The following is a 21,321-nucleotide window of genomic DNA, read 5'->3' as shown; positions in this document are numbered from 1 at the left end:
CCTTACACTATGGAAATTTGGTTTATGACTGAACTCAGTGGAAAAGAATTAAGGAAGTCTTTGGCTAGCTGGATCCTTACATGAAAATAAATTCCAAAAAGATAAAAAATGAAATAAATTCCAGGTAGATAAAAATTTAAGTCAAAAAAGAGGAGGAAGGGCGCCTGGGTGGCTCAGTGGGTTAAGCCCGACCTTCGGCTCGGGTCATGAACTCAGGGTCCTGGGATTGAGTCCTGCATCGGGCTCTCTGCTCAGCAGGGAGCCTGCTTCCCTCTCTCTCTCTGCCCGCCTCTCTGTCTACTTGTGATCTCTGTCTATCAAATAAATAAGTAAAATCTTTAAAAAAAAAAAAAAAAGCATTAGAAGAAAACAATGGCAAAAAAGATTTATGATTTTGGGGTGGAGACGAGATACAAAACTGACTCCATTCTTAAAAATTATGATAAATTTGGCTACATAAAAATGTAAACTTCTAATATAAAACTACTATATTCAAAGTCAAAAAATAAACTAAAGCTGTGACCTATGACAGAGAAAATTTCCTTAAACTTCCAAAGAATTTCTAACTAGTAAGAAAAAGACCACAAATCAAAAAAAGAAATACAAATGTGTCAGTAAATATATGAAACTGTTGGGTACCTGGGTGGCTCAGTCAATTGGGCATCTGTCTTGGGCTCGGGGCCATGATCCCAGGGTCCCAGTCCTGGCCCACATCAGGCTCCCAGTAGGGAGCCTGCTTCTCCTTCCCCTCCTCTGCTCTTGTACCAGCAGCTTACACTCACTCTAATAAATAAAATCTTTTTTTTTTTTAAAAGTGCCAACCTCATTCGGAATAAAAGAACACTAATCAAAACCATGAAATGTTGTTTTTCATTAAGCACCTTGGCAAAAACTATGTGATTAGGTAAAATCTGAAGTCAATAATAGCGTAGGTAGATGGAAGACAAATTTAATGACTTCTATCAAAATTTTAAATACTCAGCCACCAAACTATAAATTCCAGGAATGAATTTGTTCTAGGAATATAGAATATAAGGATGTTCACTGAAGCATTATTTGGAATATCAATAAAATGAAAACCTAGAAGTCTATGACATGGTCTGGTTAAATAAATGCTAAGCCCACTCAGAATTAAATCTATTTAAAGATATTTAAAGAAAAAACCAGGGCACCTGGATGGCTCAGTCATTAAGTGTTTGCCTTGGGCTGAGCCCCCCCCCCATCTGGCTCATGGCTCAGCAGGAAGCCTGCTTCTCCCTCTCCTATTCCCCCTGCTTGTGTTCCTTCTCTTGTTGTCTCTCTCTCTGTCAAATAAATAAATGATTTTTTAAAAAGGAAAGAAAAGAAGAAACAACCATCCCCATACGAAGAAGTCCAAGATATATTAAATGAAAAACACAAGATGCAGAAGAGAGTAGGAAAAAGCCCATTTGCATTTTTAATAAATGAAGAGGAGAAAAAATACATATATGCACAGAAAAATTCTGGGAAGCTATTTTTAAAATCTAGTAAACAGTGACTGTCCTCTTAAGAGTCTTTTTGTTTTTTACTATCTGAATTTTTCTTTACTAGCTGAATTCTTCCCCAGGCACATATAACTTTGACAACTCTTTCTTAAATGCACTCAACAAAAGATCATCTCCACTAAGACACACTGAACAATAAAGACACAAACTTCAAGGCAGGTTTTTTTTTTTCAAACATTTACTGAACACAAACACCATTTTTTTTTCCTTTTACACAGCAATATTGTTAGGCTTCAAATTAGCTGGGCTATTAGGACTATCAATTGCCACTTTAATTGCCAATTAAAAATGATTCTACATGTCAAACTCAAATAGAAAATGTCATGCAATATATAAATCACTAACAGACCTCTGGCGCAGTCAGCAAGTTTACTATGTTTATTAAAGTCACGTAAATGGTTTGACAAAAGTGCACAATAGAATGACATCACTGGTTTGTTATAAATCACAGGGAATTACTAGAATACAACAATGTTGTTTTTCTACACAGAGGATTACAGGATGGGGTGAATATTATAGAGGATAGGATCTTTTCAACACATTAGGGCCAGTCGGATTTTACTCCCCAACTAAGTAACTCTGAAAAGATTGGTTAGCAACGCTGAGGGGTTTTCCTCATCTTTTCTCCTCTACCAATTACTAATAAGCCACAACCAAAAAAAAGCCATGCACAAATTTTACAACACCTGATAAAAAAACAGATACAAAACCTTGTTTACTTCATAACTTGGCAAAGCTTGCATCTTTGCTCCTTCATTTTTCTGATTAGGCCACTGATCACATGACTCACCCCTAAATGAAAAGCTGTTACTAATTTAACAATACTCACCCCTGCACACACATCAAGATACGCTCCCCATAACCATCAAGTCGATGTCCCTTCCCTGCACATTAACACAAATGAACACACCACAAACCTGGGACTAGAGACCACATTTACTTTACAGTTTTAAAAATTAATACATCTATCATCACTATCAGTTTGTTTAGGTCAGATCCCATATTTGGGAGAGGGGATGCTGAACATACAGCCCAGCCCATCTGAGAAATTTGGGCAAATCTGCCAGAAATGTAGGAGAAAGCCCTGTGATGTGCCATACATAACCAGGAGCTTTCTACCTTCCAGGGAGGGTATCCAGAGCAGAGCTGTGTATTTTCAGGGTAGGAATAAACACGCAGCTTAACATCTTATGGACTAGTAACTTTTCATAAGAGCAAAAGGCAGAGTTTTGTTTTCTTTAATCCATTTTAATGTTACAGCATAGTCAGTGAGGAAAACAAAATAGTCATCTGTACCTAGATATATCTGGCTAGCCTAAAAAGGAACATTTAAGATTCTTACAGAAAATCTACCATAAAAACAAGTCCTTTAATATACTCTTATCCATCTACTCACTAGTTCAATCACTGGTTGCTTCTAAACCCAGCAAACTGTAACCCGATGTCCAGCAACTCACGCCTCACCCCGCCCCATTCCAAAAAAGAAATGCTTCCGCGTGAATAATCTGAAATGGTCTTATCCATAAAGCAGCTGCCTCAAACTGCAGTGGAGACTGGTGACAGGGTGCTGTTGTTCCCTTGGGATTTGAATTTTTTAAAAACACTTGCCAAATGCACACTTCGAACAGTCCTATCGTACCTAAGTTTCTCAATGATTATCAGTTATTAGTCAACTATTAGTATAATGAAACAAAAACCTTCCCAAAAACAAGTCAGACCAAAGCTTGCTTTTTGGTTGGTTTGTTTTCAGTTCCCACAGCAAAGAACCTTAAGGTAGTTGGACTGTGGCCTGCTAGAGCCATGAACTAAGTAAACTGAAAAAAACTATGTTGTGTTAGAGTTCTTACATCAAAGATTTCCCCCTTCTTGATCAATTGTGAGGATGGCTTTGTTGCCCATTCCTTGAGTTAAACAGTTACCTAAGTTCAAGAGTTCAATTTCACCAACTCCATTTTAAGTGTAAAACCCACCCAAGTCTCACATGGTTTGCCCAGGCTGTCATTCACCTGGGCTTCTAGCTCAGCCAAATTTGTAGGACAATTACTGAGCAAGACAAAGAAGTTTTGACTGAATTTGCAGTATCCTCAATGAAGACTTACAATCCAAAGCATATTTCTACCAATAATAAACTGGAAATGACAAAAGTGGCTGGAAATGGAGCCTAGAGTTCTCAGTGAGCGGAGATACAGATTATCTTTCTTACCGATTTATTTTCCTTAAAACACACAACACGCACACAGACACAAAACAAAAAACCCCTTAAGCTTGGGAAGGATTTGGCTAAACAGATTTAAAATAATTCTACCAAAACAAATAAAAAACAGGCATGTAGATCACTTGTTTCAAGAATGGTTTTATACAGATGTTTCACAATACATACTTGGACTTATTTTACAAGATAAAATTAGATCCTTAGCAATAGAGTGAACAATGTACTACTATACTATAGTAAAAAAAAATGTGTTACCATTAGCAGAGTTCATAGTTTATTCCACGGTCTTCAAATTCTTTCTCCAACTCTGTCAGCATTTCAATCAGCAGTTCTATTTTCTCCAGCATTCATCCCTTCTCAAAAACACTGTCATTAAATTTTGATGTCTGAATATGTACATATAATCATTATCCTCATTTTATAAATAAGCAATACCTAAAATAGCGCTGGTCCTGGATAGCCAAAGGGATGAAATGGTTTTTAAAACATGCAACATTATCTGATATTTTAAGTTTTGGTGTTTAAAAACCATACACATTAATAATGGAACCAACTGAACACCAAGTATCATAGCCACTCCTCAGGCTATCAAAGCAGGCCCCGAAGTCTGAAAAACACAGGGTCTGATCTAAGCTGTGGAAAAGGCAGGATTCACTCACCTTGAGGCCATGCATTTTCTCTTTCAGGCCAAGAGAGTTGCCAAGAGCAAAGTACAGTATTTCCTTGATTCATACCAGAGGAGCAAGGCCTGTAATTTTCAAATTAGGGCTCAAATACCTCCCTTTAAACCATCCTAAAAACCCTCCTTGTAAAAACCTCAGGTTAGGAAAACAAAAATATATTACCATGACAGAATTTACTATCGAAACATTCCCAGCTGAAGCAAGAAGAACATGAAGAGTAACTACAGTAGCTGGAAAAGTATCTCGCACTCCTGGGGGGAAAAGTTTTTAAGCTTCCCACCTGCCATTTCCTCCCACCCTTCATACTATTTCATTTCATGGGGTATCTATTTTATTAAGGCCCTAGGTGCTACTTTTGGCTTGGTCATTATATTTCCTACTGATCCTACTGCGATCCTTCTCTTCTACTTCACAAAACAATATGCATACATAAAATGACCACTGAAACCATAAATGTTGGGGAGGGTTGTTTGTTTTTTTAGTTTATATCTGATGGTACTACACAATCATAATGCTTTTCATTAAAGAAAAAAAAAGCTGCAGGTCTTCACTTACAGTACCATGCACTATGAGTAGCTAAGGCATTCATTTGGCACTAGAGAGAAAAATACAGATATAGCTAATTTTACTTTATCATTTTTAACATCGATAGGTGTGTACCCTTTACTTGAATTTCTGTGATGCTTAAAAGATAATCACAGAATACTTTCAGTCTGACAGTTAAAATGCTGCCGTTTAAACAGAACAGAAAAAACACAGAGACCTCTGCATAGCCTATCAGAATCCGTGACATTTTGCGGTCGAAAAACTTGCAGCTCTCACAGAAACACCTTTCAAAAGAGCACTGCAAATTATTCTTACCATCAAAACCATTTAATTTCCTATACCACACTAGCGATTTTCCTACTAGTAATAAGGGACAAAGTAGAGAAAGTGAAAAAAAAAATCACAAATATCTTGGGTTCCTTTTCCTCTGTCATAAACACCTTGTGGGGGGGGCACAAAAACAATGCCCTCTGGAAAAGCAGTTTCCAAATTTTAAGAGACCACACAGGAGGAGGAAAGGGAGAAAGGGACAAAAACAGAATGTATAACTATATTATAACAATTTGTTTCATAAGAAAACACAGCATTCATAATTTTTACATGTCTGTGAGCTGAGTCAAATGCAGACTGCTGCAGTTTAGAGAAATTACATTAAAACAGAGACTTCGAAGAATTTTAGAATTTAAGCCTAAAGGCAAGTAGTCCATCAATATTCTCTGAAACATTGCTTTAAGATTCTTACTACTCTGTATATACCACTCAGCATAATGCAACAATTTCAATGGATTGAAATTTATAAATGTGTAACTATTATTAAATTAGCACATTTTCAGATTAAGCTGCAGCTGTATTTTTTGAAATCCTCCTGATGTTATAATGTGTTGTATCACTCCACATAAATATTGGAAGAGCGAAGACTACCTACAGCAGTTTGGCACGTGCAGAACACCTAGTTATCCCGTTACTCTTAATGGTCCTTTTTAGTTGTTTTTCTTCATGAGATCCTCAAAACTGCTGCAAGGATAACACGCTGACCAGGCTTAACAGAAATACTTTTGTAGGCAGTTTTTTAAAACATTATCAACTTCAAATCGTAAATGTCCCTTGTAACATAAACAAAATATTTTATACTCATTCCTTAAAAAAAAAATACAAATGTCGAATCATTATGTTGTATACCTAATATATCTCAATTATACTTCAATAAGAAAAAGACACAAACAAAGAAAAAAGAAAAAGTTAAGCGACCAGTATTCAGATACCTTATAGTTACACCTAAACAATGTGGCTTTGTTTAAAGTGTATTTGAAATCAATAACCGTTATGAGGCAGAAAGACCAAATACAGAACTAAGGAAGGATGGGGAGGGAGGAAGGGTAGTGGAAAGAAAAGTAGAATTTATGAACACATAATTCTATTGTCTGTGATTAAAGTCCTTTACTTTTTAGCACCACATTAAACGATTTTACATATCCAGTCACTTAATGAAATCCAACAAACTCTTCAAGCGTTCTGGGGATCTGGTCTTGGTAGTTAATGTCATTAGCCCGAACCGCTCGGGCAGCCAGGCACTTGAGACTCATTTTCATTTGAGTTTTAAGCAGTATTTCAGATACCCCAGTGGTACTTTTGTCTAGCGGAGTCTTATTCTGTTTGTTTGTCATGTCAGTGTGAGCGCCAGCTTCAACCAGGCTAATGATGATAGAGTGCAAGGTTAAAAAATCACTGATGGGCCTGTTGTACTGAACGATAATGTGGAGGGCACTGTTCCCCTCATTGTCTACAGCGTTCACCTCAGCACCACAGTCCAGCAGCAGCTTTGTGACGAGCGCATTTGGAAAGCTGCAGACATCATTGGTGTGAAAATCATCAACCGGGGTATTCGAGTTGACGGCTAGATGCAACAAGGTGAAACCTTCCCGAGTTCTGGGATCAAGGTGAATCAGGTTGTAGATCTGCTTATTAATTTTGCACTGATCTTCTTCACTGCACTGTGTTTTGGTGGAGATGCACACTAAATACAGAAAAGTATAGAGATTACATTCATAATTGTCCATGGCATTGTGGACATCAGCATCTGGAATATTTTTTACTCTGTTCATACTCTGCTCTATTTCCAAAACGCTGCATCTCAAAACACATTCTATGTCTGGGGCCTTCACAGTTTCATTCAAATGTATCATCTGTGAAAAAACTTGAGCAAATCGAAGAAGATCCTTGTGGGTATTCCTGTTCCCTTTCTGTCTCAGGTGCAGGGCATGCAGCCACAACTTGATACACTGTTCGAATTCCATGTTATCCGCATAAACAGCTCCCCTGTAAATGATGGGATGGGAAACATCAATATTGTCGGCACCTAAAATCCGTTCCCGAACTATAAGGCCTTCCATATGAAGAGCATCTCTGTCTTGCCGAATGGATTCCAGTTCCTGAGGATTTCTACATTCAGTTCTATTCCCGTAAGCGTGGATCGGTGGGAGAACGTCTTTCTCCAGGATGTTACCACCATCCTGAAACCTCTCCAGCATGGCTAAATACAAGTAGTGGTACGTCTTCATGATGTCATAGTTCTCGCGGTCATTTGCAAAGGAGGCACCCAAGAGTTCCAAAGCTTCAATGCGACTTCTTCGGTCACAGTCAGCATGAGAGAGCAGCAGTTCGACGACATCAGCTTTACAGCTTTCGGCGGCTACTTTTAAGGGCGTCATCCCGTGGCCGTTGACGACTATAGCAGCGCGCCATTTTATCAGCTCCTTCACGATATCGATGTGCCCGGCTTCAGCTGCGAAGTGCAGCGCTGTGGCTCCACAATGTGCTTTAGCATTGGGATCAGCACGCTGTTCTAAAAGGTACCTGACCACGTCTGTGTGTCCCTTATACGCTGCAATCATCAAGCAGGTGTTGTCGTACTTGTTGGCGATGCTGATGTTGGCATTATTTTCAACCAAGTATTTCACAATGTCCAGTCTGCCATCAAAGCACGCCGCCCGCAGCGGGGTCGAGTTAGTCACTGTGGTGTGGTTCACGTTGGCTCCATGGCTGACTAGAAGTTTAACAACTTCAAAATGTCCGGCTCCTGCTGCACACCAAAGAGCGGTGGCACCGTCAATGACATACCTATTCGTGAAAAGAGCAAAGGGTCAGAAAACACAGGCCACATGTCCTAACATAAGTGTAAAGAATGGATTCGTTTGCACTGACTGAAACCTCAATCTGTGGAACATGAATACGACATTAGTTTGGGTGAAAACAAAATCAGGTAACTTAACTAAAGCACTCTGCACTGTACTTCTACCTAGCAAAAGCTCAACAAACCTTAACTATTACTGTTACTGCTAAAGTATATAATTCTAGAAAAAAAAAATCACAAACTTTCTACTACCTAAAGTAAATACATTTCACAAAACACAGAAGAAATGCAAGGAGGTTCATAACTTCTTTACCACCAAGTTCATGCACTGGCTATTAAGGAAACACCTGTTCCTCCTTCCCAGTATCCCCCAGGTACCAGTTTCTCTCAATAGGTCAGTAAGAAAGCTACCCCAGTCCCTACAGTTAACAGTGTTAGAAACTCTTTAAAGAAAAAAATATTTAAGCAGATACCCCGCCCCCTAAGATTATCTAAGCTAATCAAATATACTTCTACTACAGCAATGAGAATGCAAAAAAATCCCTGCTCCATGTAATACAGAACAATCACATAAACATGGTGCTGAGCAAAAGAAGTCAACCGAGCACAGTACATATATTACTATATTTATACACCTACCTGTGGTATTGAAATCAGAACACTGTTTAAGGGGAGCAGATAGTGGGAGGAAGCACAAAGGGAACTTTAGTAAACAAATACACTCACTTTGTGAAACTTATAAATGCTTTCAATTAGTGCATTTTTCTCCATCTATTCTACTCCAATTTAAAGTTCTTCAAAATACGTATGTGTGTGTGTGTGTGTGTGTGTGTGTGTGTTATGGGTGTGTTCCTCAACTAAACCACTGAGGGAAATGCTAACAGCAAGAAACAATCAGCACTTTCCTAAAACCAGTGGGCCTCTTCCCTGACATTCGGCCCATGTCTGCACTTCGTGGCTTCACAGTCACCACCTACTGTCTAATATGTGCTAGGTTCTTATAATAGAATTAGACACTTGCTAGGAGGCCAATCTTTCCCATCTTTCTACCTTCCATTTTTCCCCAACCTCAATTTTTCAACTGTTTATCCTGTTAGTGACCATCAGACCTAAAAAGTAGACTTTTGCCACACATACTTAGATATACTGTACTTGAACCACTAAAATAAGTATATTTGCAAGTGTTAAGAGAAAAGGTCAATCAAAAACAGTATTTACTAGCACTATTATTTATACCAAAAACCTCACTGCTGAGCTTCTCACTATACAACCTAATGTTTTAACACAGGTCAAACTATATCGCCCATCAAGTGAAAGAGTATAATCCCCTGGTAGAATATAAGTATCATAGCTTAACCCCAACTAACAACATTCCCAAAACACCACTTGTCTGTTGTTTCTGCTGAAAACAAAAGACCCACTTTATAAGAATTCAAGCAGTTAATTCTTCAATTTCAAATAATGGCACCAAATGACCACAAAAGCCTGCTCACTAACAAGTACCTACGGAGGGAGTTACCTAGGGGAGAGGGTGCAGGACTAACTAGGAAGAGTCTTAAAGCTATCGGAAATGTCCTAAATCTTGATCTGGGTTGTGGCTACATGTGTGGATATTTAGAGAAATTTCTCATCAAACTGCACACTATGCATAGAAATTAGGGAAGTAGCATAGATCTATATAAAAAGCAAAACCATGAGAGTTTCTAAAAAAAAAAAAAAGTAGACTATCTTCATGACCTTGGAGTTAATGACTATTTCTTAAATGGAATGCAAAAAAAGCACTAATCATAGAAAAAAAATGATTTACTGGACTTCGTTAAAATTAAGAGCTTCAATTCATTAAGATATTAAGAAGGAAATAAATATGCAATCCACTCACTGGGAGAAGACATTTACATTAAATGTATTTGACAAATCAGTAAGAAAAGGGCAAACAACCCAAATAAAAAAATGGGCCAAAAAGACTAATAAACAAATGTATTTCACAAAAGATATTCAAGTGACCATAAACATATGAAAAGATATTCAAGATAACTACTGCAAAGGGAAATGCAAATTAAAATCATGAGTTATCAATACACAAGCACTAGAATAACTAAAATTAGTAAGACTGACATTACTATACTAAGTGCTGGCCAGGATATGAAGCAACTCAAACTCTTACTGCTGGTAGGAATGTAATTTTTTTAAAGCACTTTCGGGAAAACTGTTTAGCAGTAACTATTAGAGTTAAACATACACCAACCCCATGACCCAGCAATTCCACTCTCTGGTGTATACTGACAAGAAGTGAACGCAAACACCCACCAGTGAAGACATAGACATAAAAAAACAGCTTTTTTCCTGTAACAGTCAAACACTGGAAACAACTGAATACCTGTGTACAGGATAAGTAAGTTGCCGTATATTCATACAATGGAATGCCACAAAGCATTAAAAAAACTACTGATATACGCAACTGCACAGATGAATCTCACAATGTGTTAAGCAAAAAAAAAAAAAAAAAAAAAAAAAAAAAAAAATCCAGAAAGAAACTGACTGAGGAGAATAAGAGAAACTCTGAGTGATAAAAACTTTCTGGATATTGATCTAGAAGGTGTTTACATGGCTAAACATATTAAAATTTTATCACATGGTACATTTAAAATGTATGCACCTTACTAGATGTTACACCTTAAATAAAAAGTTATAATTAAAAACAAAAATGAGACACAATTAAAGAATAACAGTTTAAAGGAACACAAATAGCTAATAAGTATCTTCAATGTCCCAAGCACTCATTGTATTAAGGGCTCAATATGCAATATATCTCATTTAATCCTCATAATAACCTCCTCCCAAAAACCCTGAGATAGACACTATTATTAAGCTCATTTTACAGATACATAACTAAAAGTTTACATGAGATTAAAACACAAAAGTACTCTAGTACATAGTACTCTATGTATTAAGGAAACATAATACATGTCATTGTTCAGTTTCAATATAAAAGGCATTTTTTCCAAAAAATAAAAGCATTTTTTCAAACTAATTAACAGTAATCAATCAAAAATAGTTAATATGTAGTTACACTTACATGGTTAAATGTTTCCTTGCACTTTAAAAATACGAAATTATTATATACATGAACCCAAACTATGTAAAACTTGAAAATGTTACATTGAAATAGGAATTCACATATATTATTTTTAACTCTCACAATAACCATAAAAGATAAATATGATCCCCATTTTAAAGATGAAAAAAAGAGCAAAAAGTGATTAAAATATTTTTCTCACCTCAAATGTCCCAGAATTAATGATGTAGGAGTAAAAATTAAATTATAAATATATATTTCACTTGGTTTTTGTAACAGTTTAATACTTTTTGTGGTGTAGCCTAATGGTTTCCATTTTTCCATAGAGTGATGTAACAGAAACCTCAAGAAAATTTCAATTATCTATTTTTATTGAGGCAATTAAAATTTTTAAGTAGTTTAGGAAAAAAATATTCACTGCAGAATGTATTAGAAAAAGACTAGTCCTTCAGAAACATTAGCCTGAGCAAATTTTGATTTCTACATCTAAACAAAAACTTTAAACAGATTAAAGGGAATCATAAGCCTAAAATCTATGACAGTCCTTTGTCCATAGGCTTCAGCTGAAATAATGAGCACAGACTTCCTCAAAACAACATACCACTTTTATAACAGAAAATAAAAATATGATAAATTAATGCAATATGTACTTAGTCCCTAAGGGAGAAGTACTATAAAACAAAGTTCTTTCTAGACTCACTCCAAAATTGCAATCCAAACTCTCTATAATGTATTTCATTTTAAAAAATCAAGAAACCAGGGAGTGCCTGGGTGGCTCAGTCAGTTAAGAATCTGACTTTTTTTTTTTTAAGAGTTTATTTATTTATTTGAGATAGAGCAAGAGAGTGAGAGAACAAGCAGGGGAGGGGCCGGGCAGAGGGAGAGGTCTCTCCATTGAGCAGAGAGCCCGATGTAGGGCTCCATCTCAGGGTGGTGAAATTGAACCCTGCATGCGGCTCCAGGCTCAGGGCAGGGTCTGCCTGTGATTCTCTGTCTCCCCATCTCCCTTTGCCCTTACCCCACACGTGCAAGCACAAGCTCCTGTGCACTCTCTCTAAATAAGTAAAATCTTTAAACCAACCAACAAACAAAAAATCAAGAAAGCAGGACACCTGTCTGGCTCAGTAGGTGGAGTGTGTGTATCTTGATCTCAGGGTCATGAGTTCGAGTCCCACGTTGGGGGGTAGAGACTACATTAAAAAATAATAAAATAATTAAAATTAAAATAAACTATATTCTGATATTCACCTTTTTAAACAAAATGCACACATCAGATGATGGAAACATTTTATAATAAAAGAACATTTCGGGCACCTGGGTGGCTCAGTGGATTAAGCCTCTCTGCCTTGGGCTCAGGTCATGATCCCAGGGCTCTCTGCTCAGCAGGGAGCTGCTTCCCTGCTCTCTCTCTGCCTGCCTCTCTGCCTGTCTCTCTGCCTACTTGTGATCTCTGTCAAATAAATAAATAAATAAAATCTTTAAAAAAAAAAAAGATAACATTTCTGATCACAAAACTAAGCTGAAACTATTTCCTGGTTCAATTTAAAATAAAAATGTCTGATCAAGTATTTGAAATGGAAATAAAAATTCATTAAATGTAAATGAGCAACACTTTTTTTTAAGCAAAGTCCTTAAAATTGTTTATTAGACCAAACATAGTTTCTTTGAAATATATACTGCATGGCAATGACTTTTAAATGAAACCAAATGATGATGTGGCCCTCAAGCCTGTCCTCTACCTGAACATTAAAAGTATTAGTACTAGTGCCAACTTTAAGAGAGAACTCAACAAAAAGCCTCAGAACTCCCAGAGGTCCTATTCTCCTTCCCATCCCTGTCAGCAAACTTCTTTTAGGACAAGGGTTCCCCCACAAACTCTGGTACAGAGCTGGCAGGCCCTAGGAACTCAGGCCAGCACTCTAGTCCATGGTCACAGGACACCTCGCCTTTGTTCTGTTCCATTTCTTTAACATTCTTAAGTTTCCCATTCTCCACCTAAAGGTTCTTTCATTTCTACTCAAGTAATTTTTCTTGCCCACTCGTCTGTCAATAGTAGTCTTCACATATTAAGCCATAAGTAAAATGATCTCAAATATTACTTTTAGAAAAATTTGAACAAGGGCTCAAATATCACCATGGGGCTTGACCTAGGTAGGCAGTCCCTTCCTCTCTGAGAATCTGTTACAAATCCACTTGAGTTTCTTAAGATATTATAGAAATTTTTAGGCAGAACACAAAATTTTAAATAAGCTATTTTAATATCTCTCTCTCTCACACACAAAACATACTATATCAAACCTATATACAAGTAACTGTTGCTTAGGATGAAACTAAGAAGTGAAGCCTTTTTTTAAATATTAGGCAAATAACAATAAGACAAAGATAATAAGATAAGAAACAATTTTGACAAAAAATTGTGAAGATGGTACACAAGTGACTAAAAACTAGGAAACACTAATCTACATCAGCACACACAGAGAACCTGTTAGTCCCCATCTGGCCATGGTCCTCAAGAGCTGATGGAATCTAAAGGGGGATTTAAAAAAAATAAAAATATATAAAATAAAAATAAAAAAATAAAGGGGGATTTTGCTAAATACATCTCAAAAAGCCAGCCCCTAAGGGGTGAGTGGGCATACTGTTAACACATTCAGACTATTTTTACAATGTCTGGAATGAGTGCAAAGTGAAATCATGACATTTGCCATCTAGTTCTGAAATGCCAAAATGACTAGAATAAACTGAAAAGTAATAGAGTGGTTTGAAAGGGCATAAAGGTGGCCATGAACATCAATTCTCCCATGTTAATTAATTGGCAAGCTCCTCAAAAAAGCAGAAACCTTACATTTTTTTCTGTATCCTCCACAGAAGGTGTAAAGCGCTAGACCCATCACAGGCATTTAATAAATAAAATTCTCCACTACTCTTACACAGCAGCTAATAAATTCATAACTGTAATAATCCATAAACAAAAAAGATGCTCAGCCAAAATCGTGAATGACTGAATCGTTTGCAATTGCGGTCTCCCCCATGGAACTCCTGATATTTTATACAATGATCATCAAAATCTGGCCTCCACCTCTCTCCAGTCTCCCACAGTCTCTTTCTTAATTTCCCCAGCTTGAATCCTTTCCTACAACCACACTCAAACACTTGTCACTGCAAGTTCACCATGCTGTTGCCCCTCTTCTTCACTTCCTTTAAGACCCCAACTCAAGCATGGGAAGGGGGGAGCCTTCCCTGCTTCCCCCAGGCAAAGCTTAGCACTTCCCATTCCCATATCCCTCACTAGTCCAACAGACTTCTAAAACTCTAAATGGCATGGCATCTGCAATTACTCACTTACATCTCTATTTCTCTTGTCTCCCCCGCTAAAACGTCTTCCTCCACATTGGGAACAGTATGTTACTCACCTCTGCATACCCAATCCCTACCACACAGCCCAGCACACAGCAGGAGTTCAGTAAGTGTTTGCCTCCTGAACCCTTTAATTTCACAGCCCAGTGCAGAAAGCAGGCTGTATTTCTAATCATTTCCATTAATTTCAGGTTCTTTTAATTCCATCTCAAAAAAACTTTCTCTCTGACGGTAAAAAAGACAGTAATAAGCAAAACCTTTCCAATGCTTTAGGAAACTAATTTTTTTCCCCACCACTATCCTCCCCTCATCCAAAAAGGCCTCAGCAAGCTCCTTAGCTGCGATGTTTCTAGCAGCTGTTACTGAGATTCGTATCTCAGTGAATCCAGGTGCCTATACAACTGGAATGCTGTTGAAATTCAGGGGTCATTCTGTCTCACTCCTTGTCTGGGTATAGGAAAGGCTGTGGAAATGCAGCGAGTTCCGGAATGGACACAGAAGCCAGTAAGGGAAAGCAAACATAAATCAGGTTGCCATCTTTAATCAAGAGGAAAAAAACCATCTCCTTGAAATCTAGGGAGGTGGTACCGGAGATTAACCACCAACTTGGGCTATCATTTCATTAAAATGTAATGCTCTACAATATTTTCCTCTCATCTAAAAATATCTTCCTCTCGTTGTTTTATTATTTAAACCTAAAAAAGAACCAAAATTCAACAATGCTCTAGTTATTTTCAAGAAGTGCTTTTCCAATGAGGTTTGTAACCAAGCAGTTTTCAATCACCAAAACTAAAGATACATATCTTTATGCTTGGACCACATCTACCTCAAACCGAAGAAAATGCTAGAATAGCTTATGTACTGGCACAAAAGTCAAGAAAAACAAATGCAATCGATGAAGTTTGTAAACTGAAGAACACTTTATAATAATCCAGCACAGCAAAGAAGATGTCAAACCTGATAGTTCTGTGTTAAACATTTTCATGCCTACACAATATATACAATTAAACCTAAAAGACAAATTTTAACTATGACAATATGAATTTTTGAACTTCCTACCTCAAATGACATAAACCATCAAGTTTCCCCACAATATCACAAGATAACACGTATTAACAATGCCATTATCTCCTATACCAGGCCCAGGGCCATTTTTGCAGCCAACCTATCAACCCCGAGCTATGTGCAAGTGTCAGAATCAGGTCTAGGGATGTCTGGCTGCCTGACAATTCCTCAAAGAGGCTGGAATTCTAGGGGCTGATTTTGACATTAAGGCCCCCGCAACCCGTCTGAAGGGACCACCCAGGTGAAGGAGTAAAAACTGGGTGACTAAATTACTCGTCAAACAGAGGTCTTCGATGTTAATTGCTGACCGCGTTAATTTCTGATCTCGTTTACAACCCCAATACCGATAAAGGTGAAACCTGGGAAGGAGCACCTCCTTCGTAACACGGACTCTCCAGTGAAGAAGAATACCCATTAGGTATCTAGACATAGGGTGTGGCTATTTACCCACATTGGGAATAAGGGGTAGGGGTTGATGAGGATGGGCAGCAGACCACGGGACGAAGCATTAGCACTGGAAGACGAAGCGGGCATTCATGCGGCAGGAGGATGCACAAAAGGGAAGAAGTGATACCTCTATGGGGAGAGAGTGAAGGAGGGAAGGACCAGTGAGGTGGTGGGTCCGCGCTCGTGGGAGGGGGCTTGGGATGTACCTACCCGTCGAAGCGGACGGTGCCAGTCTGCTGAGTCTGTACCCGGTAATGTTCTAACAGCAAACGCACCACCTTGGCGTGCCCATTGCGGGCTGCGATGATGAGGGGCGTGGAGCGCTGCCCTCCCTGCTGGCTGACATAGCCCAGCAGATAGCGGATGTCGCTTTCAGACCGGTTGAGAAGCAAGGCGGCCAGGGTCAGCACCTTGCCCTCGCTGGCCGCCTTGTATACATAGCCAGCCAGGCCCTCCATGGCCGCCGCCAACTCCAACACCCGTTTGGTCGCCACCGCTGCTGCTGCCTTGCGCCCCCGGAGGCCGCGTCCGCCAGCGCTTCAAACCTGGGCCCTCACAGCCCATTCAACAGGGCGCCGTCGCCGCCGCCGCGCCCAGGCAGCAGCGCGGCCCGGGGAGGGCGGAGACGCAGAGGTGGCCGAATGCCGCAGGGGGCAAGTCCGCGACCCGGCCCGGGCAGGGAGGAGGGCGGTCAGGGCCGCCCCCGAGGCCCCATGCGCCGGCCCTGGGCCGAGGCGATCTCCATGGCGGCCGCCGCCCCGGGCCTCAGGCCGGACCCCTCCTTCCTGCGGGCTGCGACAGGCGCGTGCCCGAGCTACGGGTAGCCGGCGAGGTCCCAAGAGGACCGCACGCGCCCCGGATGGCGAATGCTGGGCGCGTCTCCCCAGTCCCCAGCGGCCGGGCCTAAGGCCCGAAGCTGCCTCGGCCTCCGCCTCCGCTGTGCGTCCTCCCCCGCTGGAGGAAACACGCAGATCCTCGCCCACCAGAGCTCAAGAAGTGCCAGACGCTAACGATGGCTTCGCAGCTCCACGCCTGGGGGCCTCCGAGGCTAGACGGAACGCTTCCGCGGCAGCAGCCCCCGAACTCGGGGCGGGCAGGAAGGCGCGCCTCCGCAGACTGGGCCGGGAGGGGGAGGGTGCGAGCGGGAGGAACGGTTAAGCCGGGTGTCTCCTCCAAAGCTGCCCGGCCGGCAAACGAGGGCATGGTGAAGAAAGGTTCTACTGCGCGAAGTTAGCCTACCCCCTTTTCGGGCCTGAATGTCCTCATTGCCCTTGACGCCTGGACCGTCCTCCTCGTCCCACACGGCCTGGGGGCTCCCTAGCTTTGGAGGGGGCCACAGTCGGGGACCTGAGGCGATACCACAGGTGGACCAGGGATCTCGCCCCATTTTACCATAGACGGTGCGGGACTCCTCTGTGCCCTGACTGGGGACCCAGGGAGGGGGTTGCACGCACCCGACAGGGTCCATTTTAAGAAAAGGGCGGTGTCTCTGAGCCCCCGAGATGTAGGAGGACTTGGGGGCTGGCACCAGACGCGGAGAAGGGATTGGAATTCAGGCCTATCTTCCCTGGAGAGAGGGGGATCAAGTGTGTGAGAAGGGGTGAGGGGCGCTACTCCCGCCATGGAAAGGGGCGAGGTGTCTGAAAGGAAGGCGAGGTCTGTATTCAGACAGACCAGGACTCTGATCCCCAGCCTGACAGAACCTCCCTTTTCTCACCTCTCAAGATGGTTCAGGTTTGAAGAGCTCATTTATCTAACGAATACTAGAGATCTACTACGTGCCAGGCTCTGCTTGGCCCCAGAGATTGGGTGATAGACAAGATAGACACGGCGCCTTCCCTTCTCGGGCTTGTGTTGTGAGGAAAACAGACAGTAAAGAAGTGAGCAAATGCTAGACCAGCCCGGTTGAGTTCGTATCATTACCATTTGCTGTGAGGCCAGTAGAGGGAGGGTGGGTTCGCTACTTAGAGTGGGCAGGTAAGAAGAACAAAGGGTATTCTAGGCAAGGGGAATAGCCAGTACCAAAGCCCTAAGGAGGTCACAGTCTTGGCGGGCTCAGAAACCAAGGTCATTGTGGCTGCCGCAGAATGGGCCATAGGAGGAATGATGGGAGGCGAAGTCAGCAGGGTGCAGGTCACCCTCCCGCCCAGTAACCCTTGGTGAAGTGTTTAACTTCTACTCTTAAGTGTGATGGGGGCGTTTGAAGAGTTTTCGACAGGAAAGTGACAAGATAACAATTAACATTTTTAAAAATATCGCTCTGGCTGCTATGTGGAGAATAAACTAGGAGGCAAGTGTAGAAGCAGGAAGCCTATTTAGGAAGAAAGGTCTTGGACTAGGATGGTAGAAGGCAGGGGTGATGAAGCTCCTGGGACAGTCAGAAAATGTGCAAGCTCAATAGGGAAGTTTTCCTCTCTCCCACTTAACCCCAGAGGACAATATATACCACAAAGAAAGAACAAATACGTGTATTTGGCCCCAAGAGACCAGGCTGGGCTCAACAAGTTGACATAAATTATTTCATTTGACACCCACCCCACCCCACCCCACCCCCAATCCTAGTTGGTGAGGCCTCCCCTCAGTTACAGAGCAATTGGTGGGGTTTGGCCACTTCTCAAAAAAAAAACTGTCCTTTTATTGGGCAGCACGACTTCACCTATTGGCAGATCCCTACACAAACATTGTTTTCCCCCCTTAAGATATTAAACAAAAACAATGTTGAAAATGGGGGCTGAAGATGAAGTTCTGTTGATGGAAAAGAGGGGAAGGCTGGTAGGTTTCATTCTGGGGCTCTCAGAATTGGCAAAATATCCAATTCCTGACAGGCTTTTTGGCCTCTGGGGACTTTGCAGGGACACATTTAGATGTGTGACCAGGGCCTCCCTTCTAACTGGTTTCCTTCCCTAGCTCTGTAGAGCAACCAGGCTCCCCATCCCTTCTCACCCCTGTGCCCAGCCTGTTGCCCTGTGTCTTTTTTTTTTTTTTCCCACCTAACTTTTTGAAGAAGGTGATCCAGACACAGGCTCTTTCTTCCCTTCAGTTTGTTTTCTGAGGGAGACCTGATTCAGCCAGCTATTCATCGTTGAATAAGAGACTTCCTTCTTCCTCCTCTCACTCTTGCAAGATAAACTAGGGTTCACGCTAACATTGACACCTCAATTTGGTGGTGTAAGTGGGTGGTTGCTGGGAGGGGTGACTGGACCAAGAGTCATTCATGTGAGAGAGGGGCTCGAAACTTGCACTGTATGACCTCCTCCCCCAGATGGGAATATGCTTCTGTTCCAGCAGTCGGAGGTCAGAAGTCTTAGGCTGCTCTTTTCTTCTATATTTATCATAGTTGCCTACTATAGGGTTCTGGGCTCCCTTGGTTACTCAGTAGCCATTGGCCAACCAGACTTATCTGGTTGCCTCTATTTACCTGGGCTTGGAAGATGACATTTCTGTGGTCAGGTTGTGCAAATCTGGAGAGAGGATGTGTAAACAGGACATAGCTCCTTTCCCAAAGGCCAGAGCCCAGTAATAGCTCCTTGTTCTCCTGACCTATCCCCCACACCTGTGACAAGAGGCTACTGAGCAACTGAACAATAGGAAGATAGAAGTGCAACTAGTAATATCCCAATGGAGGTCAATTTGCTGGTGACAATAAACTGCAACCTTCCACCTGGACCAAAGACAGGACTGACCTCCAACACTTCAACTCGTGGGGATTGGGAGGAGGCCTACGAGCAGGATAAACTATACCTTCCTTCCATGGAGCAGTCCTTTCCCCCAAGCCAGGCTGGCCTGGCCTGATAGCTCTGAGTCAGAGGAGTTTCTCAGATTTTGTATTAAGGATGACCCTTGGCACTGAATCCATCTGGGTTGGACTCCCTGCTCCATGGGCTAGCTGTGGCCTCAGACAAGTTTCTACGATGGAGCTAAGAAATACTTTCCTTGCAGGGCCGGTGTGATGGCAACATGTAAGCTCCTTCACCCAGCTTGGTCCTGCAAAGGAGTATGGGTAAGTACACATTTGCATTCATTTCACTTCTCCTAGTCCCCACCCAACAGTCATCCTCCAATCCTGCCATTAATCTGTTCAAGAAAAGACTTCTCATCCATCTGCATTTTCCCTGCAGGAATGTGTCTGCTTGTGAGAATGAAAAGTAAATCCACAGTATGCAAAGGGATGAGGAGGCTAATTAACAACGGTTCAGAAATGCCAACAGAACTGCAGAAACCACCGCTGACCCTTCTGTATTAGCCCAGAGGACTGGTGGCCCATTGGCCTTTATCTCCTCGTCCTCCCACTCCTTACCTTTCCCTGAACAGCAGAGCCAATGATTCTCGGAAACAAAACCTAAGGTGGGAAAGCGGGGAGCCAGTCCGTGTTCTTCTGTAATCCAGTTCACCTCCAGCAGATTTCGATTTACCAGGAGCAGATTGCAGTAGTCGTATGTGTCTCCTTTCCTTCTAACCCCATTCCTCCCTGAACCAGGACACCAGTCAGGCTTCCTGGGACAATAATAACAAATAGCAATGGCTAGCTCTTATCCAGGGCTTACTGTGTGCCATGCATCAGAGTAAACACTTGAAACAAATGAGCATGTCAGTTTTGCATGAGCCTCTGAAGACTCACCATTATTGTTCCCATTCTTCAGATGAGGAAACTGAGATACAGATGTTGTGTAGCTTGGCAGTGGCCTCCTAATCAGAATGTCGTAGAACGGCAGGATTTGAACTCAGGCTGTCTCACCCTCATCCTTGGCCCTGCTACCAGCCTTCTGTGCCTTCATTTATCCCCCTCTGAGTGGCCCCACCCGCCGGCTTGCTCTCTGCGGGTCCCCAAGGCTCTCTCTGGTCCTGATCACCACGTCACCTGGGCCAGCATGCCCATGGGCTAATCTGATCAGCCATCCTGAGCTAATGGGGGAGAACTCTAGGGAACCTTCCCCACCACCACCCCATAACACTCCCCCACCCCTGGACATTTTTCATTCCTACTTAGCATGGGTCCAAGTCCAAAGCAAAGCCATCTCATCCTAGAGATAGTCCTTGGTCTTGCCCTGGGCTTTATACCACTTTGGGGTTTTTTTGTCTTTTTTTTTTTTTTTAAGATTTTATCTATTTATGAGAGAGAGAGAGAGAGAGAGGAGTGAGTGACAGAACATGAGTAGAGGGAGGCAGAGAGAGAGGCAGATTCCCCGCTGAGCAGGGAGCTGGACACAGGGCTCCATCCCAGGACCCCGGGATCATGACCTGAGCTGAAGGCAGACGCTTAACCAACTGAGCCACCACCC

At 41.7% G+C, this 21,321-nt stretch overlaps 2 protein-coding genes across 3 annotated transcripts in view; one reads left to right on the top strand and one right to left on the bottom strand.

Annotated features, from left to right (window-relative positions):
- Positions 1 to 1,889: 1,889 nt before the first annotated feature.
- FEM1B (fem-1 homolog B) lies at positions 1,890 to 17,177 on the bottom strand. Its single transcript, XM_047736774.1, has 2 exons — positions 16,253 to 17,177; positions 1,890 to 8,084 (listed from the first exon to the last, which is right to left on the bottom strand). The coding sequence occupies exons 1-2, from the start codon at positions 16,498 to 16,500 to the stop codon at positions 6,449 to 6,451; spliced, it is 1,884 nt and encodes a 627-aa protein (XP_047592730.1). The 5' UTR covers positions 16,501 to 17,177; the 3' UTR covers positions 1,890 to 6,448.
- A 70-nt stretch (positions 17,178 to 17,247) lies between these two features.
- Positions 17,248 to 21,321, top strand: part of CLN6 (CLN6 transmembrane ER protein) — a 47,117-nt gene continuing 43,043 nt past the window's right edge. The window contains exons 1-2 of one of the 2 annotated variants that reach the window (XM_047736779.1): positions 17,248 to 17,406; positions 19,982 to 20,042. The gene's annotated coding sequence lies outside the window, so the exon portion shown is untranslated. The remainder of the gene's footprint in view (positions 17,407 to 19,981; positions 20,043 to 21,321) is intronic. The other variant, XM_047736776.1, reaches the window with a different exon arrangement.

This window comes from Lutra lutra, chromosome 7, assembly GCF_902655055.1.
Source record: "Lutra lutra chromosome 7, mLutLut1.2, whole genome shotgun sequence".
NCBI classification, from domain to species: domain Eukaryota; kingdom Metazoa; phylum Chordata; class Mammalia; order Carnivora; family Mustelidae; genus Lutra; species Lutra lutra.
The sequence above is the reverse complement of the archived record's forward strand: the minus strand, read 5'-3'. Positions and strand labels throughout refer to the sequence as shown.

Coding starts and splice junctions, on each gene's coding strand:
- FEM1B (XM_047736774.1), bottom strand. CDS start 16,500: ATGGAGGGCCTGGCTGGCTATGTATACAAGGCGGCCAGCGAGGGCAAG. Junction 8,085..16,252: donor GGCACCGTCCGCTTCGACGG/GTAGGTACATCC, acceptor TTTCACGAATAG/GTATGTCATTGACGGTGCCA.